At 37.0% G+C, this 22,900-nt stretch overlaps 2 protein-coding genes, 1 long non-coding RNA gene and 2 pseudogenes across 24 annotated transcripts; 3 read left to right on the forward strand and 2 right to left on the reverse strand.

Moving 5' to 3' along the window:
• The first annotated feature begins 367 nt into the window (after positions 1 to 367).
• Positions 368 to 3,786, forward strand: LOC137724492 (uncharacterized). Of its 12 annotated transcripts, none has more exons than XM_068463233.1 (7): positions 368 to 1,521; positions 1,930 to 2,062; positions 2,255 to 2,359; positions 2,459 to 2,494; positions 2,604 to 2,642; positions 3,362 to 3,496; positions 3,584 to 3,786. In XM_068463233.1, the coding sequence occupies exons 3-7, from the start codon at positions 2,334 to 2,336 to the stop codon at positions 3,669 to 3,671; spliced, it is 324 nt and encodes a 107-aa protein (XP_068319334.1). In that variant the 5' UTR covers positions 368 to 1,521; positions 1,930 to 2,062; positions 2,255 to 2,333; the 3' UTR covers positions 3,672 to 3,786. The 12 variants fall into 12 exon arrangements, 3 of the variants coding, with proteins under 3 accessions (XP_068319334.1, XP_068319335.1, XP_068319336.1); XM_068463234.1 differs by having other exon boundaries at positions 2,474 to 2,494; XR_011067417.1 differs by having other exon boundaries at positions 2,459 to 2,489; positions 3,319 to 3,786.
• Positions 3,787 to 3,842: 56 nt separating this feature from the next.
• Positions 3,843 to 7,056, reverse strand: LOC137724766 (MDIS1-interacting receptor like kinase 2-like; annotated as a pseudogene).
• A 1,842-nt stretch (positions 7,057 to 8,898) lies between these two features.
• On the forward strand, positions 8,899 to 10,730 carry LOC137724767 (probable carboxylesterase 12; annotated as a pseudogene).
• A 488-nt stretch (positions 10,731 to 11,218) lies between these two features.
• Positions 11,219 to 18,561, forward strand: LOC137726736 (uncharacterized). 11 transcript variants are annotated; one of them, XR_011067683.1, is made up of 11 exons: positions 11,219 to 11,392; positions 11,962 to 12,096; positions 12,380 to 12,462; positions 12,718 to 12,809; positions 13,104 to 13,146; positions 13,368 to 13,426; positions 13,523 to 13,610; positions 13,695 to 13,756; positions 13,852 to 14,823; positions 14,977 to 15,065; positions 15,394 to 18,561. It is a non-coding gene; the product is annotated as an uncharacterized lncRNA (long non-coding RNA). The 11 variants fall into 11 exon arrangements; XR_011067678.1 differs by having other exon boundaries at positions 13,368 to 13,756; positions 15,394 to 17,727; positions 17,892 to 18,561; XR_011067681.1 differs by having other exon boundaries at positions 13,368 to 13,756; positions 15,394 to 17,449; positions 17,624 to 18,561.
• Positions 18,562 to 18,875: 314 nt separating this feature from the next.
• LOC137724494 (MDIS1-interacting receptor like kinase 2-like) lies at positions 18,876 to 22,839 on the reverse strand. The gene is made up of 4 exons (XM_068463236.1): positions 21,364 to 22,839; positions 20,832 to 21,141; positions 19,564 to 20,537; positions 18,876 to 19,484 (listed from the first exon to the last, which is right to left on the reverse strand). The coding sequence occupies exons 1-4, from the start codon at positions 22,775 to 22,777 to the stop codon at positions 19,108 to 19,110; spliced, it is 3,075 nt and encodes a 1,024-aa protein (XP_068319337.1). The 5' UTR covers positions 22,778 to 22,839; the 3' UTR covers positions 18,876 to 19,107.
• Between the last annotated feature and the right edge of the window lie 61 nt (positions 22,840 to 22,900).

Raw genomic sequence — 22,900 nt, forward strand, 5'->3', positions numbered from 1 at the left:
AAATTTAAGTCACTATTTCTAGATTTTCGTTCTTTTCTTTTCAGATACAGTATTTGTTTGTGCACAAACAAAACAAATACTTTTCTCTCTTGGTTTCGATTTCGTTTTTAAGTTGTGTCAAAAATCGGGTTAAATGAAAGAATGATTGAGTAAGAAGAAAAAATGAGTGATATTTTTGTGGTGGATATACCTACGTATATATGCCTAATTATAGTGCTAATAAATTAATAATTAAAAATAACAACGGAGTAATAATTGGGGATGAAGGTTCTAATTTTTAAGATTAGAGAGAAGGCGGTGGGGCATGTGACACATCTTATTGGCTAAGAAACTGGGAAAAGAGAATTGGAGGCTAAAACCCGTGGACATGCAGACACAAACACAACCAAACTAAGATTTAATGGGAGTGTCGCCCCGACAAACCTTTCACTCAGTTCAAACCTGGGAAAGTTCAATTTTCTGATGGAATTGGACTCACGGAACGGAGTTTCCGTCAGGGGCATTGGTTGGAATAAGAAATTTTGGTTTTGCATGTCGGCTTATTTCCTAAATTTGGAGTAAGAAGTTTTTGTTTTTATTATATTATATTTTGTTCTTTTTATTAAATTTTAAGCTTTTTATATTAAAAAAAATTATAAAGTAGTTTTTGGTTAAAATAAACTTAGTTTAAGTCGTTCTCATTAAAATTCGTAAACTTATTTGGTCAATACAATTCCTAATTTACCCCTAAAAGTGGAACGGAATTTCGAAAAAAAACCACCCTCCCCGCGCCGAAGAACTCACAGCATCGAATCACCCACTGCTCGCCGCCATGAACTCACGGCAAGACAACTACCACCTCCATTGATGGCGATAATTACAACAGCGACACCCCATTAATTCTCTCACTTCCTACTCTTAATTTTCTCCTCTTCCATTCTTACCTCGTCATGGAGCCCGAGGGTGATCGGCGACAACTCCAACCTTCAGATCTGCTGTCCCCAACCTCTGATCAAAGTTCAGGGGGTCCGACGATAATTTATAGTGCCCCTCTTCGATGTAAAGGAAGGTAGAAGGAGATAGAAAGAAAAAGGGAGAGGCGAAGGGAGAGATGGGTGGGGGTAGGGTGGAGGTCGGAGACTCCGACGAATATGTGGGACGGTTTCTTTAATTAACTTTTTTTGTTTTTATTTTTAATTTATTTTCTGAAAAATTTCTCCTCCTATACACGTGTTGGGTCGACCATCAGATGGGGATGGGTTACCAGAGAGAGCCTGAAGAATTCCAACGCTTCTCCTGAACGAGGTTTAGCTGAGCAATTCCATTTCTCTCTCTCACAAATCTGCTTTCGTCGCTCTCGACTTCTGCTTCCATCTCACAGAGGGTAGAGTTGCTATCGGTCAGATGGAGGAATGGGTGTGAGATTCGGTGAGAGGAAGGAGAGGGAGGAGCAGGGAGATGGGCTCGAGTTTGCGAACGGCGGAAGAGATCTTCAGGGATTACAGTGCTCGGAGAACCGACGCCGACACGCTTTAACTAACAGTACTCCGATCTCTCTCTCTCTCTCTCTTAATTTCCTTTTGGCTTTGGATATCTCTGACCTTTAGGGTGATTTATTTTCTCACTTATTAATTGACTGCTCTGCAAAGTAAATTTATTGATTTTTGGAGCGAAATTTAGATCGAGTAACTGAAGAGATCAATTACAGCAGTTGGGAAACGTACAATGAGAATTTGAGTTCTGGGTTTTGCAAATTTTCTTTCTTTTTTTGGGTATAAATCCCGGGATTTTGGGTTTTTACAGTAGTGGGTTTTTGGAAATTCAAATTCTTGCATTGGCAAATCCATGTAAAACCCTTCAATTTTGTTTTGTTTTAACTTTTGAGGTATGGTTTTTTAGAAATTAACGGTTGGAATTAACTTTGGTAATCTTGATTTTGGTTTGGTTCAGCTAGGGTCTAGACGAGTCTACCTGCTATGGTGAAGATGGAAGATGCTAAGCCTCAAGTTCAGCTTCCAACAATTCAAATCCCGAGAGCCGCGATTCTGGTCTTCTCCAAGATCGATTTACTGATTTGTGCAAGGTTGGCGCTTTTTGCCCCCTTTCGATTGTGATCGAATTTATCTTTTTGTTCTTTCTTATTGTAAATGTCATTTTGTTTGTGAAGTTTAGTTTATAAACTGTACTTCTATCTACATTTTGAATTTTTTTTTTTTTTGTTTATGTTGTCGTTTCTTGATTTTAGTTTCTGTGGATTTATCGGTTCTGATTACAGAAGGTATTTGTCATTGGACGACAACTCTTACAAGCAAGCTGCAAATCTGTTCAAAGAAACCAAGATCTGTTAATATCAAATGCGTCAGCTATTGGCAAGGGAACAGTACGTATTGTTATTTCTCCATTCTATAGTCGTGTTAATAATGTTATGTTGAAATAAGGTCTGAGGTGATATCCTTTTGCCGGGATTTTCTCTGACAAGTGACAACCCCATTAGGCCCTTGAGATGGCAGGTGAGGTAATTTTACTTATCCAATGTTGTCCCTTCCAGCTTATGTTGTTTATTGTGGTTTATACCGTTTATTTATGAGTGATAACATGTATCTTCTCTTCTTTGCATATGGCAGTCATCAACTCGAGTTATGTGACTCAAAGGATGGGGCAAGGTAACATTGTTATTTCTTTTCCTTACGAGTAATTTGGTTTCTATAGATACCAACGTGTTAGCGAATCATAATATCATAACATAAGATTACCATGGTTGCAGTCATTCGGGGAAAAAATAACAACATGGAACATTGTTTGTTCAACAGACATCTACACAATTTATTATATAAGGGAAAAGCACAATGCTTAAGATCAAATAACTTGCAGCTGGAATGAGGTTGAGCAGAGATGTTTAAGACTAGAGAGCTATAATTGTACATATTTAACAAATGTGTATCTTTGTTAGTGAAGGCTTTCACCTTTTGGGTTCAGTTCTATCTTCTCTCTCCCCCTTATATGATTGATTCAACGGGAAAGGGGTTCGGTGCTTAACGATAAAGATACAATTTTTAAACAATTCGTTTCCTTTTCTTTTTAATTTGGATCAAATTCACAATCTTATCGATTAATTTCAGAAGTTGGGAATAAATTTTGGAATGTGTTTGCATTTGTCCATGCCACGACGGTTTAAATGAGAAAACTAATGGACTGATTAATTTCAGTAATTTCATTAAACCCAGATTTTGAAAGTGTTGATGGTGCGGCTGTAGTGGAGGGGAATGAGAAAACTAAATTTTAGAGTTTTCTGCTCCTGTGTTATGCTTCCTAATCTTGATTTTGTATTATCTTATTCAGGCAAATGAGAAAACTGAATTCATTGTGATTTGCGTTCTGACAGTGAAGATGTATTTCAGACCGTTTCTTCGATCAGGAAGAATTACTCCTCCAAATTGGACCAGGTTATTTGTCGGTTTTTAATGATTTACAGAGCTCCTGGGTTGTCAATTGTGACTACTACTCACATGGATTATAGGTAAAACCACTATTTTCTTTTCTTATTACTTTTCCTTTAAATGTGTTTTATTCTGAGATTCTCTCTTTATATTTTGCAAATTTCCAGCACTTATGCAAACTTCAGAGCATACAGGAAAGCAATGTTTTCCATTTGGGGTACAAAGAACCAAATATGTTATCTATGTCTTCAATGAACTTATTACTTTTAATTGTTTAGTTTAATTGATGTTTGGATGCTTAAAAATATTTTTCGTTTCGTCTTTTTGAACCTGAACGGATAATCAAATTGGAATAGATTCTATTTTTTTTGTTAGTTCATTTTGTTTAAGCCCCGAAATTAGAACAAAAAAGCTTGCATGAAATTTGAAGTTCTCTGTGATTGAGAACTCATTTTAATTCTACTTGAAGTTTTCTCTAATTGATTTCTGGGTTTATTAAACTGTGGGTTACGATTTCAAAACCTGCAGTAAAACGTGGGCATTTTTGCTAGTATGGTCCCTAAAATTCAGCTACGTAAATATTTGACAGAGATTACTAGAATCACAATATCAATTATTATAACGAATGGCAAATCGAACCAAATAATTAAGAAAGTATCTCGACAGAATACTTGTGTGTAACTGGTTATTTATGCAAGTACGAATTTCAAAAAGCTGAACGCTATATCTTTCAACAACACAATTTGAAACACACTAGTAATGAGGGCGGTGTAGATATCAAATACATGTTATGAAATTCGTCGTAAACATTAAAAATAAAAATAATAAAATAAAATTCCCAAACATCTCCTTATTTGATAGACTGCTCGTAGCAAGAATTCTAATCTGAAGTTGGAGCTACCCATTTCTCCTAGTTTTATAGGGCCGATAACTTCTTGATGGTAAGCATACCAAATGGCTCGGGAAGGCAAGGAAGACTCTGCGCTGATAGTTTCTGTGACACAAAATGCATTGTCGGACGCAACCCAGGACGCGTCCGTATACAAGCCAATGCTATACTCATTACAAGCACCACTGCCTTTGCCAATTCATTGGCTGGAGGCTCTAGTCTTTGATCTAACACATCTTTCAAAAGCAACTTTGCATTTTCATTCATTGACGTTGATGATTCTGATAGTTGGGACTCTAGCATATCCCTGGGGTGCCTTCCCATCATGACTTCCAGTGCCACCACTCCAAAGCTATAAACATCACACTTATCCGTCACCTGCATAATATATGCAAGCTCTGCGTATAAAGAGAAGAAAAATTGTCAACTCTACAAAAGATAGTACAAAATTGTGCAACATTAAAATTTTACATTACCTGGCGCCATGTATCCTAGCGAACCAACAATGTTGGTCCAATTGGATGAATCAATACTCAACAGTCTTGCTGTTCCAAAATCTGAGAGTCGAGGCTCGAAATCCTGCTCGAGCAATACATTATTGACAGTTACATCACGATGAACAATTGGTGGTGAGCAGTCATGGTGCAGGTAAGAAAGTGCATGAGCAAGTCCTTCCATAATTTTTACCCTTGTTGGCCACCCAAGTTCAGTAACCCCTTCCACCCCATATAATACTTTTCCAAGGCTGCCTCTCTGTAAGTATTCGTAAAGCAAGAATATGCAACCCCTCCTTGAAGAGAAGCCGTATAGCCTTATGATGTTGCGATGTCGGATAGTTGTCAAAGTTCGGATTTCATTCTCAAAACTTCGGAGATTAATTGCTGGAATGTCATTAGAGTCATTCGTGTTAAGCCTCTTCACTGCAACAACTTGACCTGATTCGAGCTCTGCCTTGTATACTCTTCCAAATCCGCCTCTCCCAATGCAGTGTTTGTCATGAAAGTCGTCTATGGCCTTGACAACTTCCCGAAATGTGAATTTCACTTCTTCTTGCAATATCATTGACTCATAATCCTCAAAGTTTTGAGAAGTTTTGATTACCTGAGGCCGGATTTTGGACCTCTTGTGAAACGTAAGAAAGAAAGCAATGGCAATTGCAACCGTTGCGAAACCCAATAAGGAAAAAAGGAAAACAGATACTATATTCTTTTTAGCACTTTTGGAATTTGTACTGGAGGATTTACTTTCAGTTAGTCCCTCGTGACTCCGCAAGCCAAGGTTACCAACAAAAGCACTTTTTGGCGCATTATTGAAAATGCCACTAGTTAGGAGTGGCCCTGTCAATTTGTTATAAGAAAAGTCATAGCTACTTAGAGTAAACATGTGATCTAATGTTGATGGGATTTCGCCTGAGAGATTATTGTGTGAGGTATTGAAATACTGTAATCTTGTGAGCATGCGCAATTCTGATGGTATTGCACCCGATAGTGAATTGCTGCTGAGATCCAAGTCGAACAAACCTGTTAAACCTGCGGCGAGAAACAGATGAATTGGTATTACCCCTGTCAAATTGTTATTAGACAATGAAAGAAGCTTGAGGTCCAACATAGCTGAAACCAATAGGATCACTCCTGTGAAGTTGTTAGTGGACAAATCGAGGCGCCAAAGCTGAGATAAATTGCCTAGACTCTGAGGAATCGCTCCTGTCAAGTGGTTATGCTTCAAATAGAGTCCCAGAAGCCGAGTCAATTTGCCTAGACTCTGAGGAATCTCTCCTGTCAAGTGGTTACCAGACAAATCGAGTAGCTGAAGCTGAGTCAATTTGCCTAGACTATGAGGAATCTCTCCTGTCAAGTGGTTATCGAACAAATAGAGTACATTAAGCTGAGATAAATTGCCTAGACTCCGAGGAATCTCTCCGCTGAATTCGTTGGAATAAAGCCTTAGATACTACAATTGTGTCAACATCCCAATTTCTGCTGAAATGGTTCCGCTAAAGTTATTTTGCTGAAGGTTAAAAGAGACCAATTCCGTCCAATTGGAGACCAGAGAAGGAATGATTTGACCAATAAATCGATTATTATGTAAATCCAATTGAACGAGGCTTTTCAGATTGGACAAAGACAGAGGCAGTTCCCCGTTGAGGTTATTGGAAGACAGGGACAAGTGGGTGAGGTTTGTACAAAGACCAAGCTCAGAAGGGATAGAAGAGTTTAAGGAGTTGGCTGAAAGATCAAGGTACTGGAGCTCCCTGAGTTTGCCTGTAGAGGGTGGAATTTTCCCTTCTAGAACATTCGAACTCAGGTCAATATATTGAAGACCAGAAATCAAACCTATACTGTCCGGAATTGGGCCAGAGAATTGGTTGTTGCCAAAGTCCAAAGTTGTGAGCCTGGAGAGATTTCCAATGGCAGATGGTATAGGCCCTCAGAAATAGTTGCCACTCAGGTTCAAGTGGGTGAGATTTGGAAATAGGGAAAAGTCGAAAAGAGCTAGTGTTCCGTATATTTTCATACCGGAGAGGTTTATTTTGGAGACTCTTCTGGTTTTGGTGCAGACAATGGCAGTCCAGTTGCAGAGGGTGTTGAGGTTGGTGAGGGACCATGAATTGAGTAGCGAAGGTGGCCATGATGATGAAGACAAGTCGTCCTTCCATTTGATGAGTGATTCTGCTTGTTTTCGTGGAGATATTGATGTCGTTTTGATTAGTGGCAATGCGAACAGCAGCAGGAGAATATAATGAAATGTCATGGTTTTGAGTTGCATGATGATCAACTCGGTTCACCTTTTGTTTGTCGTGTTTGCTTGAGACACGTTTTCATGCCTTAAACCCACACGCTATTAGACTTAGACTCTGCTAAAATGACCTAATGTGACCAATCATTTTGCGTGCCATATCCTTTAGCCGTCCACCTAAGAATTTTAAAAAAATAAGATGTCTTTGAACTTTGTTCAGTCTGCGCAAAAATGTTAGATTTTAACAAACAAAAGATTTAATCAATACAGTCCATGTACAAACAATCGTAGAACTTTTGTCTCTACATAAAAAAATAAAAATAATAATAAAATTGAAAAAGCAACCTAGGCATGGGAAAAAATCAAAGTTAATTGAAGCACCTAAAGTTTCCGCTTGATTGTCAAGAAAGCAACCTAGGCAAGGAAAAAAAAAATGAAATATTAAAATACATGCAATTAATTTACACATCAACAAGTTTATACTATATTAAAAAAAAAGTATAAAGTATGGTTACATAGTTTTTTTTTGGTGGAAAATAATCTGGTTTTATACCAGCTAGAGAGGACTTTTTTCAGTGATTTAATAATCTCTTGTTTAGATCAGGGCATTCTAATATTGTAAATGTAAGTATTGAGATTTTATGTTATAGATAAAAAATCAAACTAAAAACCAAGTTAACACCCATAGAATTATCCCCTGCATTCTCAAGAGGACCTAATTCACTTATTAATTCTACCTAACATGTATAACACTTAACACTTCATCTATAGCTTAAAATAATAGAACAATAATGAAAATGGTAGAAATCAGACCTTAATTTTGAAATCCTGAACAAATACAAATTAGAAGACAGGACATTAAAGTAACTGGTAGATTGAAGACTGATCAAGTTGAGAGTGGAGCTTGATCTACTCACTTCACAAAAAGTCATAGAAAGTACCTACTCTTAAAACACTCGGGTTAGTCTATGAACAGTGAGTAGGTAAGGAAAACACTGGACTATTTTCCAATCGAATAGATATTTATGAAAGAAAAAAATGAGAATCAGGATGCCTATTCTAATATCCTAAGCAGTAATTTGGGAATTTTCCCACGACCTACACTAAAGGTAGGATAGCCAAGGAAAACAATAAGCAACAATTATCTTTGTTAACAAAGAAAAAGGAAAACCTAGAACTTTTCTCCATGTTCCATAAATCTGGAAAAGAACGTAGGTGCATCTGTTTGAAGATCACATGGCAACACAAAAGAATTACTGAAAACATAAGATTCATGAGATAGCTCAATGCATGGCAACGACATAAAAACAGATTTTGGGAAACAATTGTCCAGTTAAAGAACAATCTCATTAACAACTCAGTGTGAAATGTGCACAAAGACGAAGACATTATTTACATAAAGTGATTAGGGATCTCCATCACTTGTGCTAGCAACAAAGGCCAGGGTCAATGAGATAATCAACAACCTTCCTACACTTCCCAAATGAATAAGTGAAAAGAAGAATGCTTAGGAAATCATTTATTAATAAATTAACAAAGAAAGACAAAACTACTACCTTTCTTGGGTGTCATAGGCGGAAAATCCTTTTTCCTTCCATAACTATGGCTCTAGAATAATCTGAAGCTGCAATACATAAATGAATATCATACTTGATGCCAATGTAGGACAGGTTGCAAAGGTATGAGTTACGCTTGTCAAGTTAAAACAATAAATTGATTATACAAAAAATCCATTTAAAAAAAAAAAACCTAAAAACAACAAACCATTCACTAATTTTTCATACGAAAATAGAACGAAGCTATGGAATATACCTTTTCAAAGTGAGTATTGTGAAAAATACAACATAGCTTGAGACGATGGTAATTCACGTGTTTGGAAATGTCTACCGGCGTGGTGGTGGAATGTGGGAGAAGGTGGGCAACACAATTGCTTCAGCCTGGACAAAAGAAGGCAGGGAAGCATTGATAAAGCAGATGCTCGGAGAACAACTCAAGGATGAAAAGACTGACGCTCAACCAATCGAATTGTAGTCCTGTGATCGTCACACAAATAAACCCTTAATCCAGCAAGAATTTATATATTACAACTCAATTAAATACACGACTTTATTAAAAAAAAAAAAAAATTAGTAAATAAAACACCAGCACAGTCAAAACTAAATAACTTGGGCAATCACTAAAATTAAAAGCTTCATAAACGATAAGGAAGGGAGACGGGTACAGACCATGAAAAAAATTTGAAATTCCAGAAGATCTAAATGTAAATTCAAAGAAATCATTCAAACCAATTCCGTATAATTCGCATAAATTATTCAATAATTCAAGAAATTGAAATTGCTCACCTTGAATAAAAAGGCCCATAATCTTAAAACCACCTTCTCTGAAACCAAACAAATTGCTTCATCATTCACCCATACCCTCAGTGTTATAAATTCGAATAAAAACCCAATGAATAAAAATGGCTACTAACCAAAGCATCCTTTGATCAAATTAAAAAATTCAAATAAAATTAAACACCAAAATCTGCAAGAATTTTCAGCAAAACATAGAACACTTCTCTTTTAACACCTTCACCAACACTCTCAACAATGTTGTAAAAAATAGTCTCTTTACATTCCTAGTTTGAAATAATTCAGAATTGCAAGAAAGGAAAAACAATTAAGACTGAAAAGCAATAAGAAAATTTAAAAAGAAACGATTTGATAAACTTTGGGAAGTAGTAAAATTACTACGCATATTATCTCTCAAAACTATCTCCAAACCAAGAAAACATGCCCAACAACCGTAGTGATTTGAAAACAAATTGCATGATGTGATTCCTGAAATTGGTCCAATAATATTTCTTCAGGGCTCTTCATGAAAACATATATATTATATACCAAAACATCACAAAAGCTTAAAATGCCCTCTTTTATTGAATCGAAAGAAAAAGAGAAATCATCTTGGCCAAACTGAAAAGAAAAAAAAGATTAATTAAGGAAACATCCTGTCATCCAAAGTAATGTGTAAAACCTGAGAGGTCCTTAGTCTTCGACGCCAATGTTGTGGCTGTCTCTGTTGAGTACAGGCTTGCCCCCAAGAACCCTCTCCCAGCTGCCTACGACGATTCTTGGGCTGTTATCAAATGGGTGGCTTCCCATTTTGATGGAACGCGAAACGGTGATGAAGAAGAAGATGATGATTGGCTAAGTGGCTATGCGGATTTGCAGCGCGTGTTCTTCGCTAGAGACAGCACCGGAGCTAATATAGTGCACCACATGGGAATGAGAGTAGGCTCTGAGGGGCTGGTTGGTGTTAAACTGATTGGGGTTGTGTTGGTCGACCCATATTTATGGGGGGAAGAGCCAATTGGGGGGGACATCACTGCCCCTGCAACTAAAGGAGAGTTTATTGCTGCATTGTGGCGTTTTACCTACCCGTCTACTAATGCATCTGATGATCCACTTTTCAACCCTGAAAAAGGATCCAAAATTTGGGGAATTGGGGTGTGGGAAAGTGCTGGTTTTGTTGCTGAGTTAGATGTGTTGAAAGACGGGATGATACTATGGGAAGGCCTTGAGAGAGAGTGGATGGAATGGAGTTGTGGAGGTGATAGAAGCAAAGGGGAGGACCATGTTTACCATCTGTCCGAACCTGCCTGTGAGAATGTTGTGGCCATGCAGAAAAAGATAGTCTTGTTCTTGAACTAGTGTTTGCGGGTTTTTCCGTTGTTGTAATCCGTTTTATGACTTATACTACAACCTACTAAATTCCTATATTTTATGAGCTTTATGTATCTTTTCTTGAACAATATTTCTCTTAATCTCGATTAATTTTTTGGTTACCATTGAAAGATTATTCATGCAAAAATTTACTAAAAGTAGAAACCGTTTAGTTATCTAATTGTGGCATGACAATTAAATAAACGAAAATAGATCTATCAAAACTATACATACAACTTTGTGTTCTAATATTAAATTTGAACATATGAAATTTGATGTAAATTGTAACATTCATTGATTATTTACAAAATGGTGTGAAGGATCCTTATAAGGTGGACGCAATGAGAATACAAAATCATAAATCCTACAAATGAACAGTGTTTTGGGGTGGATTTCATTTTATTTACAAAATTGCCACCAACCCTTTGGTGCCATTCGGATTGGAAATTTCTATTTATTAACGATGATTGCTCCTTTGTCCCCTCCGTTTCCATTCCCTTTTCTTTCCCTCTTTTTCTCTCCCGACTCTCTCCCACTCCCACTGCCCTTCTCTCACGCCCGCTCACCATCTCACTCCGGGCAATACATGCATGAACTCGATGAGAAGGCACCATCTCTTATCTGCAAAGCGAAGAAGAACTCAGCAGATTGTATGTCACTCCTCCCCAATATTTTCTGTATGGTTTTCTTCAATTACTTGTTTTGGGGTTGTTTCTTTCCCGAGAATAAGAAGGAAACAGGAAAAACATAATATTGGACAGTTAATTATTTATCTTGGAGTGTTATATTTATTCAAGGCATCCAAGGGGAATTAGGTACTTAATTGATTGATTACCTTATTGAATTTCTCTGATTTTTCTGAAAGAATTTTTTTTTTTCTTCCTGGGGTTTGGATGTTTTCTTGACTTTTACCACTTTGGTCGTGGCTTCCACTCAATTTTTAATTTAATTTAATTTAACTTTTTTGGGTATTATAGCAAATTATGTATATAGATTAGCGTTATAGTTTGGTCCTTTTTATGCAGTAGATTGTAGAAAAATGACCAAAAGCTGCTTCAAGCAAGCACATGAGTTTGGTAGGTTTTGGTGTTCATATGCTGAATTTGTTTATGCTTTGTGTATAGTCTATTCAATGTATATCAGTTTCAGAATTTATACTTGTGATGTTTATAAGTCTACGGGGTCAGTTGCATAATTGTGCGGCATCTTTTATATGCAGAGAAGAGGCGCTGAGTCTCACTCCGGCATTCGGCCCTCCGTCCTCTCATAATCTCTCGCACCCTCTCTCTAATTTCAGAACAATATGAAGCAGCTTGAGCTCTTTTTGCATTGAATCAATGTCAGTCATCTAGAGGTGATTTTTCTTTGCCTTTTTGTTGGGTTAGTGGATTATTAGCTTAATTTGGGTAGTGAAGGTTCCGTTTTGGCTTAATTTTGATTTTCAACTCTAATAAAATATTGGGTTTGAGGGATTTCTTCTTAGTGATCTCTTCATATTCGATTGGTGATTTAGCGTGTGGATTGTCTACTTCCTTGATGAAAGCTCTCACCGTTGGGACTAATTTAGGTTTCTCATATTTTCTTGCACCATTTGTGAGGGATTTAATTTTCCTTCTCTGGGTTTTCTTATACTCAAGGTTCGATTTACATTCTGGAACTCATGATTCAATTGGAAACCACGATGACAGATCAACGTGTGTTGGATATTCAGAAAAAACAAGTAAGCTCTTATTTACCGTTCCGCTTCCATTGACATTGGATTCTGATTTACCTTCGAAATGCAGATTTTGAACTTTACACAAGTTGTAGTTTTGTCTTTTCAAATTTCAACAGATATTAGGAAAAACATAAAACCAATTGTTTGTTAGGAAATATATCTAGCATGGATATGAGTAATGTTTTTTCAGTTTCAATTTCCATTAAATGAAAGATTTTATGCATAATATTTCATAAACTTTGGAATTGCTAACTGCAGTATATGATCGTTATGGCATGTATAGTGGAAACCAGTGAACTTATAGGCTTAACGGGCTTACAATAAGTTCAAAGAGAATGATCAGAATGAAGGTTCGTATTAGATCCGATGTGCTTCCTCTTTCTATACATTTTGGTTCAAATTAGGGTTTTAGGTCGAAACCTGAAACAAAAAGAGAATAAAATTTCCAGGATCTTCGGATTTTGTGTTTGGATGAGAAGAAAAGATGAGAAATTTTTTAAGAAAAGTTGGTTGTGGTGAAATTTCATTCTTTAAAATCCATCAGATTATGCTTAAATTGTTAAATACAGTTGTTATTGTTAGCTAATTCATGTTTTTAGTCTTAAATTAAATTTATTGTTTCCCTTGCTTGATTATTCTTGCAGCTACTGATCTGGAAGTTTCAATAACAGCGTCGCTGGCCAGCAGGTGAATACTAAGCAAATTTTATCTAGCATTGAACCATTTCTTAAGATCTGATTCAGTTTTATTTAAGGAATTTACATTGAACCATTTCTTATCGTAATTCATGGGCTGCTAGCGCAAATATAGTGCAATCTAATGTTTTGATGCATACTTGATTCGGTCTCAAATGCAATATGTTGTAATTCTTTCTAATTTCATTTTTTACCTATCTTTGTGTGGATCAGGCGGTACTTGAAACAGTTGCGAGAGTAAAGTCAAAGAAAAATTAGACGAAAGAAGAAAAGTACATGCTTCTAACTTAAATTCAGTACAGTTTTTCATATATTCTTTGTCCTTGGAATCTAGCCATTATGGCCTGTTCTCACCAACTATGTTGTAGTATAAATAGGTCGTTTCAACTACATGATGTTTTCAATCTGGATAATGATAATAGAGGAGAAGATACACCAACACTGATTGATCGTAATGTAAGATTGCTTCATGGAAAATATAATTGCTCCAGTTATTTATCTCAACAGTCCTAAATGTAACTTTGTTATTAATATTTTTAGGACAATGTCTTCATAATATCAAATTTTAAATCAAAATATCCAGTACTGCAAATAGACTTGAGGTAAACTTACAGGCTTATTACAGTTTCGTTAAGTTCATTGGTCTTCTCTTAACAAAAAATGCTGATTTTGAACTCATCTACTGGTTTCATTGTAGATTAATATCAGATTTGGTGGTCGTTATTGTATCTGCATCCTGTGGTGGCATTGCCTTTGCTTGCGCTGGACAACCGATATGATACATACATTCATAAGTACATATGCGTGTACATATATTTCCAAACTTAATGAACTTATAGAGAAACCTTAATGCTATTATCTTACTTAATGTTCATATTCTGCTTCCTTCATACCAAAACTTGACATGTTAGTAGTGAATATTTGCTAGCTGGATCCATTATGGACCTTGGAGGTTTCAACTTCGTCGGTGAAAAGGTTCAGGTATGTTTTACCCTGCACTTTTATTATCCAAGAAGAAAATTTTCAAATCCAAAAGTGTGCTTATATATATATATATATTCAGGGTATGGTTGCTTCCTCCTCCAAAACCAAAAGTGTACTTATATATATAAGCAACAGGAAGAATTGCTCAGATACCGGTAAGTGAGGCTTTTTTAGGTCGTATTATAAATGCACTGGCTAAACCAATTGATGGTTGGGGTGAATTGCCGCATATGAAATTGAGCACAATTTTGCATAGCCCACTTGTGTCTCGAGAAGAGATGGGAAACATGCTCAATTTTCATGCCTTTGATGTTTTGGTTCTTTCTGAACCTAGCATTAGTGTATCCAAAGCTTTGGACGTTGTCAAGACTTTGGGCTTTTCTGGTAGCTTCATAGTTGATGCAGTGGGTTTTTCTGGGGGTTTTTACACTACTAATTTTGTTAGTACTAGGGAAATAGTTGATTTTTCTACGTGTGTGTGTGTGTGTGGGTTCGATTACAAAATTCTGTAGATTGAAAATGATACCTTATGTTGTCATTTACTTGGTACAAGATGTCTTATTTTGAAAATGAAGGGTGCGCTGTACTTGGAACAAAACTCTTCAGACTGTTGGGGTGTGCCTATGGGTGCTAACTTGGACCAATGATTTTTGAACGTGCAAGTCATCAAGAGAAAATCCAGAATGTAAGCTCAGCTCAAGAGCGTTTATATTTTTGCAAGTCCATTGTTCTTTTGTTAATGTCAATTATTTGTCTCTCAAAGGGAAAGATACCTGACATATGACGTTTCTTTCAATCGTTTTGCCTTTTTTGTTTACTGGGAAACTTATGAAATCAGGAGGAAGGTTATGTTCTTCTGTGTCTCTAGTCTACAGCAAGCGAATTGGGATCGGTCTCGAAGAGCTCTGCATGTTTACCGTTTCCAAGGTATGGTGTTCATCGATCACAACTTTTAATTTATTTCTCTTTTTTTTTTTTTTATAGTTTTGGGTTTGTAAAAACCCTCGATTGAATCGGGTGCTGGTATGGTCCCTTACAGGAGAAAAAAGTTTTATTGTTTTCCTTAAAATTTTAGGTTTTGTTATTTTTTTTTTTTTTCACGAAGGAACTTAGGTGGTAGCTGTATTACTAATTAACTATAGAAGTTATATATTCTCATGAGTATGGTGTGGATGCAGGTTTGCTATGTTGCTTTTTTGGGATGAAATTACTTCAAATACAGAGGGAAAATTGATTGATATTGGGTTGTATGCAGAAATCTGAACACTTTGTTGCTGAAGGCTCTACACGAAGTATGCAGACTGTTGGGAGATTTGGACATTATATTCTCTATTATTACCTTTTTTCTTTTCTTGGAATTACATTATAATCGAATTAGATGTGGTGAGCCATACACGAATCATTCAAAATTTCTGCACTTTTTTGTTTTTATATATGCCGTTTGGCTATAAAATTCGTGATTACATGCCCAGATAAAATTTCACATCGAGATTTCAAACATTGTACTGCATTATGGATAAGAACAAAAATTGACCTTCTAAAACATATGTAAAGTTATAGTTTCCGGATACAAACTGTCCAGGTAAATAAAATCTTTTACTGTGAAGTCTTAGTAATTCTAGTATAACTAATTAATGTCTTTTTCTGGGTTCGTCTGCCATGTGTGTTATGATTTGTTCTAGCTAATGGACTATCTAAAAATGTTATGGTTTTCATAGCGTTATTTACGTAGTCTTTCTCTCTCAACTGGGTTTTCTCTGTCGTTGGCCCAATTCATTCTGCTGCGGATTGTTCCTTCACTTTCGTTGAGGTAAAAGCTCAAATCTGTGTATTTTTGTGTTCGACAAGTTGGTAGGGCAAATTGTATGCGTTACTTCTTTTAATTCGATTCCTTATAAAATAGGTTAATTGTATGCGTTACTTCTTTTAGCACTAAATATTTTGTTAAATTTCATTTTTGTTTAGTTTTTGACTTTACTTTGGGAGGACTTTTAATTAAGCATGCACCTTTGGTGTAATACAATTATATTCTTGAGGTTTGGATTTTTTACTCTTACTTTTCTGCCCATTATGATCTAACGAAAGACGTGGCATAGAACCGAGCGCAATGACATTCTAGGCTTCATACAGCTGACCCCACTTAGTGGGAAAAGGCTTTGTTGTTGTTGTAGTAATTTTATGCTCATTATATGTTTGAGTATCTATCTTTTGGCTTATTATCAATGAAAAATTATTATATGAGGATTTTGACTATTGACTTATTAATGGTATATTTATCAAGGTTAGTTTAAGAGAGAATAAAAGATTTGTTTTCACAGATGAAATGAATCAAATGTCCCAGGCTCTACAGTTCAATTCTCTCGGTATGCACTATGGACATTATTCAAGAAATTGATGGTTGTTTTAGCATAGTGAGATTGCTGTTGTACGGTTGAAAGATTATGCTTTTAGTTTTCTCTTTCATCAGTTCAATGCTAGAAATACGGATATGCATTTTCTTGATTTGAATTTGTTTTAGCATAGTGAGATTTCCGTTGTACGGTTAAAGGATTATGCTTTTAGTTTTCTCTTTGAACAGTTAAATGCTAGAAATACGGATTTTCTTTTTCTTGACTTGAATTTGAGTTTTTTTTTTTCTTTCTCAATTCTACCACGGAGATAAGTATAAAAGTTCTAGGAAGAGATTGAAATTGATGAAATGCTCACTGAGGCTGGTAAGGAACTAAAATTGGAAATTATGAAGCGACATCTTTTATTTGACTTTGATCTGAGTGTTAAGTCATTGGATGGAAATTTTGTTGCAGTTATCTTGACACTATGTGCTGTGAGTATCTTGACACGCTATAATAGGTCTTCTTTTTGGCAAGTTTGTGTTTCTTATTTGTATTCATAATTTTGTAATCATTTACATTTGCTTTTGCATGATATCTCATAAATTGGATGTGAATATATTTATTGTATTTTAACCTTTTTAGCCAAGCAAATGATTTGATTGATAACTTAAAGTTGATTTCTTTTTCTTTATGTCTACATATTACAGGGGCAACGAGGATGGGGGTTGAAATCGAACGCTTGCATGGGACAGATTCCAAGATTATTCAGTAAGTCACTGATTAAGTCAGATTAAACTGCCTTCATTTCTTTTTGTGTCCATGGTCTAATTTTACTTGGATGATTTAATTCTATGGGATGATTTCTACTGGGTTTTTTTCCCCTTTGTATTTTAAATACATTTACGGTTGAAAGAGTCAGTGATGGAATTCTGGGCGCCGAAGAGAAGAAGCCTGGTATTGTTTCTTCTTTCTTTTTGAGTGAGCATCTCTTTCTTTTCTTCTAATTTTGCTTCTTTCTTTTTGTTGTCGAATGTTTCAAAATTTCAACTCACAAGTTCGTGTGCATTGTTGAGGAGTGTATTTTGCCATTACTAGACCATTGTTCTGTCTTTTCAGTAATTGTTTTTTTTTTTTTTTTCGTATTATTTTTAGCCAAGCAAATGATTTCATTGAACAACAGATGCATCGATTACATGCTGCAAGTGTACGATGGCGAAGGCATTACGGTGCCTTCAAATGATCGCTTTTTTTTTTTGGTATTTGACGGATTACATTAAATTTTATTGTTGTTTATTTGATGAAGTTCTCGATTAAGAGCAGCTGCACTTGCATTTTTGTTCAGGATTAGCAACTGTAATAGTACAGTGTGGCAGATTCTCTTATTTACGTCTGAGTGTGAATGGTTTATTGTATCATATAGGAAAGATGAAAAGAAAATATGAGATGATATTGAAGAAAGCCTTGCAAAGTGTATGCCTGCTTAATTCAGATACCACAACTTCGGTTATTGTTTAGGTGAGGTGTTCTGTTTGTGTGAAAATCTTTTGAGTCTCGAATATTTTAAGCATTGTGTCAACAACTTGAGATGGTTGTAAAGCAGTGCATGGAGTGTTGATGCCTTTTACTTTACATGCGTATTTGTTTCATTCGAACTAAACTTGCAGTGTACATATTTATGCCAAAGATAAGTCAAGACCTTTGGAGCCTGATACTATCTGTTAGAATTTCTGTTACAAAATTAGGGAGGGATTCTGTCCATTATTGCTTCTATTTAGTAAGATTGGGGTGATAAAGATTTCTAGGGTGTTTTTGGGTTGTTTTCGAACTGCATTCATTTCTTGCAGGACGACATTAAGAGGCGTTTTTTTAGTCACACATTATGGCAGCACTTCGTTTTGATTTGTAAACAAACTATATGCTTTATCTTTGTCTTGGGTTATAGTATGACATTTGGCAATTGAATTTGTAAGACGGTTTAGCAATTTTTTCACAAGCTTGCTAATCCTGCCAGATGCTCAAGTATTGTGTCTTCTACTTTTGTGTTTTTCATGCAGAGTGGGCTGATTACTTGAAACTATGAGTACAATATTGAGGACACAATACGATATGCAAATGAATGTTTCTTATAGCATGCATATCCATGTATAGCTAGCAAAGTATAATTGGTTCTTACGTACTGTACCGTCATTTCAGTTACTTTTACGTACTGTACCTTCATTTCAGTTACTTTGTGTAGAAATTATTCATGCATGTTCCGACTAATACATTCAATCCCCATAGCAAAGTGCGGGCATATTTTCTAGTGGTCCCTAACTACAACTATGTAAATCATTGGTAGAGAGATAATTACAATCACAATATCAATTACGACAAATAGGAAAATCAAACCAAAAAAGAAAGTATCTCGACAGAACACGTGTGTGTAACTGGTTATTTATGCAAGTACGAATTCCACAGTGCCAAACACAATTTGCAACACTCGTAATCAGGGTGGTGCAGATATCAATTACATGTTTATGAAGTTTGTTGTAAACATTAAGAAAAAATAAAAAAAAATAAACTCCACAACTTGTCCTTATTTGATAGACTGCTCGTAGCAAGAATTCAAGTTGGAGCTGCATGTTCTCTATTTTCTTCTAGTTTTGAAGGGCCGATAGCTTGTTGATGGTAAGCATACCAATTGGCTCAGGAAGGCAAGGAAGACTCTGAGCTGATACATTATGTGACACAAAATGCATTGTTGGACGCAACCCAGGACGTGTTCGTATACAAGCCAATGCTATACTCATTACAAGCGCCACTGCCTTTGCCAATTCATTGGCTGGAGGCTCTAGTCGTTGATCTAACACATCTTTCAAAAGCAAGTCTGCATTTCCTTTCATTGATGTTGATGATTCTGATAGTTGGGACTCTAGCATATCCCCAGGGTGCCTTCCCATCATGACTTCCAGTGCCACCACTCCGAAGCTATAAACATCACACTTGTCCGTCACCTTCATAATATATGCAAGCTCTGCGTATAAAGAGAACAAAATATGTCAACTCTACAAAAGATAGTACAAAGTTGCACAACATTAAAATTTTTACATTACCTGGGGCCATGTATCCTAGCGAACCAACAATGTTGGTCCAGTTGGATGAATCAATACTCAACAATCTTGCTGTTCCAAAATCTGAGAGTCGGGGTTCGAAATCCTGCTCGAGCAATACATTATTGATAGTTACATCACGATGCACAATTGGTGGTGAGCAGTCATGGTGTAGGTAAGAAAGTGCACGAGCAAGTCCTTGCACAATTTTTACCCTTGTTGGCCAACCGAGCTCAGTAACCCCTTCTACCTCATACAATGCTTTTCCGAGGCTGCCTCTCTCTAAGTATTCATAAAGCAAGAATATGCAACCCTTCCTAGTAGAGAAGCCATATAGCCTTATGATGTTTCGATGCCGGATAGTTGTCAAAGTACGGATTTCATTCTGAAAACTTTGAAGATTGATTGCTGGAACGTCATTAGAGTCGTCCGTGTTAAGCCTCTTAACATCAACAACTTGGCCTGATTGGAGCTCTGCCTTGTAAACCTTTCCAAAACCTCCTTGGCCAATGCAGTATTTCTCATGAAAGTCATCTACAGCCTTCACAACTTCTGCAAACGTAAATTTTACTTCCTCTTGCAATATCATTGCTTCAAAACTCTCGAAGCTTTGAGAAGTTTTGATTACTTGAGGCCGGATCGTGGACCTCTTGCGAAACATAAGAAAGAAAAAAATGGCAATTGCAACAGTTGCAAAACCGCAAAAGGAATAAAGGATAATGGATACTTTATTCTTGTTAGCCCTTTTCGAATGTGTACTGGAAGACTTACATTCAGTTCGTCCATTTGCATGACTCCACAAGCCATAGTTACCAACAAAAGCACTTGTTGGCGCCTTTTCGAAAATGCCACAGGTTGGTAATGGCCCTGTCAAGTTGTTATACGAAAAGTCATAGCTACTTAGAGTTAACATGTTAGCTAATGCTGATGGGATTTCGCCTGAGAGATGATTGCGTGAGGCATTGAAAACCTCTAATCTTGTGAGCATGGGCAAATTTGATGGTATTACACCCGATAGTGAATTGCTACTGAGATCCATGTAGACCAAACCTGTTAAGCCTACAACAAGAAACAGATGAGTTGTTACTACCCCTGTCAAATTGTTGTTAGCCAATGGAAGATGCTTGAGGTCCAACATACCTTTACTCAATGGGATCACTCCTGTCAAGTTGTTAGCGGACAAATCGAGGAACTGAAGCTGATATGAATTGCTTAGACTCTGAGTAATCTCTCCTGCTATGTGGTTATAGGACAAATCGAGTTTCTGAAGCTGAGTCAATTTGCCTAGACTCTGAGGAATCTTTCCTGTCAAGTGGTTCCTGCTCAGATTGAGTATGGATAACGAGATTAGATCTCCCATTTCATTTGGCAACTCTCCACTGAATTCATTGTTATGAAGGTACAAAGAAACCAATTTCATCCAATTGGAGACCAGAGAAGGAAGGATTTGACCAATAAATAGATTATTAGCTAAATGCAATTCAACGAGGTTTTTCATATTGGACAAGGACAGAGGCAGTTCCCCATTCAGTTTATTGTAAGACAGGGACAAGTAGGTGAGGTTTGTGCAAAGACCAAGCGCTGATGGGATTTCGCTTGAGAGATTATTGCGTGAGGCAATGAAATACCGTAATCTTGTGAGCATGTGCAATTCTGATGGTATTGCACCTGATAGTGAATTGCTGCTGAGTTCCAAGGTGACCAAACCTGTTAAGCCTACGACGAGATACAAATGAGTTGGTATTACCCCTATCAAATTGTTATTAGACGATGAAAGATGCTTCAGGTCCGACATACCTGAACTCGATGGGATCGCTCCTGTCAAGTTGTTAGTGGACAAATTGAGGAGCTGAAGCTGAGATAAATTGCCTACACTTAGAGGAATCTCTCCTGTCAAGTGGTTATCGGACAAATAGAGTTCCCGAAGCTGAGTCAATTTGCCTAGACTCTGAGGAATCTCTCCAATCAAATGGTTATCGGACAAATAGAGTTCCCAAAGCTGAGTCAATTTGCCTAGACTCTGAGGAATCTCTCCTGTCAAATTGTTATCAAACAAATCGAATACCTGAAGGCGAGATAAATTGCCTAGACTCTGAGGAATCTCTCCAATCAAGTGGTTATCGGACAAATAGAGTTCCCGAAGCTGAGTCAATTTGCCTAGACTCTGAGGAATCTCTCCTGTCAAATTGTTATCAAACAAATCGAATACCTGAAGGCGAGATAAATTGCCTAGACTCTGAGGAATCTCTCCAATCAAGTGGTTATCGGACAAATAGAGTTCCCGAAGCTGAGTCAATTTGCCTAGACTCTGAGGAATCTCTCCTGTCAAGTGGTTATCGGACAAATAGAGTTCCCGAAGCTGAGTCAATTTGCCTAGACTCTGAGGAATCTCTCCTGTCAAGTGGTTATCGAACAAATAGAGTAGCTGAAGCTGAGTCAATTTGCCTAAACTCTGAGGAATCTCTCCTGTCAAGTTGTTATTGGACAAATTGAGTCCTTGAAGCTGAGTCAATTTGCCTAGACTCTGAGGAATCTCTCCTGTCAAGTGGTTATTGGACAAATAGAGTAGCTGAAGCTGAGTCAATTTGCCGTTAAGTTTATTGGAAGATAAGGACAAGGAGGAGAGGTTTGTACAAAGACCAAGCTCAGAAGGGATTGAAGAGTTTAAGGAGTTGGCTGAAAGATCAAGGTACTGGAGCTCCCTGAGTTGGCCTATAGAGGGTGGAATTTTCCCTTCCAGAAGATTCCTACTCAGGTCAATATGTTGAAGACCAGAAATCAAACCTATATTGTCCGGAATTGGGCCAGAGAATTGGTTATTGCCAAAGTCCAAAGTTGTGAGCCTGGAGAGATTTCCAATGGCAGATGGTATAGGCCCTCGGAAATAGCTGCTACTCAGGTTGAAGTGGGTGAGATTTGGAAATAGGGAAAAGTCGAAATGAGCCAGTGTTCCATCCATTTGCATACGGGAGAGGTCTATTTTGGAGACCGTGTTGGTTTTGGTGCAGGCAATGGCAGTCCAGTTGCAGAGGGTGTTGAGGTTGGTGAGGGACCATGAATTGAGTGGCGAAGGTGGCCATGATGATGAAGACAAGTCGTCCTTCCATTTGATGAGTGATTCTGCTTGTTTTCGTGGAGATATTGATGTCGTTTTGATCAGTGGCAATGCGAACAGCAGCAGGAGCATATAATGAAATGTCATGGTTTTGAGTTGCATGATGATCTGTTATTTTTTCATGGAGTGTTTCCCTTTGTCCAAGGCACAAATAAGTCGGAGCTAATAATTGACGCTTGGAATTTCACACATGAGCATTAAAGGACGCGTAATGCCTTGAATCTT

Source organism: Pyrus communis, chromosome 2 (assembly GCF_963583255.1).
Source record: "Pyrus communis chromosome 2, drPyrComm1.1, whole genome shotgun sequence".
Lineage (NCBI taxonomy): Eukaryota > Viridiplantae > Streptophyta > Magnoliopsida > Rosales > Rosaceae > Pyrus > Pyrus communis.

What these genes read in the sequence shown, in the direction of transcription:
- LOC137724494 (XM_068463236.1), bottom strand. Translation starts at nt 22,777, where the DNA reads ATGCAACTCAAAACCATGACATTTCATTATATGCTCCTGCTGCTGTTC. An exon ending in GACAGGAGCGATCCCATCGA is followed by an intron (nt 21,142 to 21,363) that starts GTTCAGGTATGT and finishes AAATCCCATCAG; the next exon opens with CGCTTGGTCTTTGCACAAAC. An exon ending in GCTAGGATACATGGCCCCAG is followed by an intron (nt 19,485 to 19,563) that starts GTAATGTAAAAA and finishes CTTTATACGCAG; the next exon opens with AGCTTGCATATATTATGAAG.
- LOC137724492 (XM_068463233.1), top strand. Translation starts at nt 2,334, where the DNA reads ATGCGTCAGCTATTGGCAAGGGAACA. An exon ending in CAGCTATTGGCAAGGGAACA is followed by an intron (nt 2,360 to 2,458) that starts GTACGTATTGTT and finishes TTCTCTGACAAG; the next exon opens with TGACAACCCCATTAGGCCCT. An exon ending in ACTACTCACATGGATTATAG is followed by an intron (nt 3,497 to 3,583) that starts GTAAAACCACTA and finishes GCAAATTTCCAG; the next exon opens with CACTTATGCAAACTTCAGAG.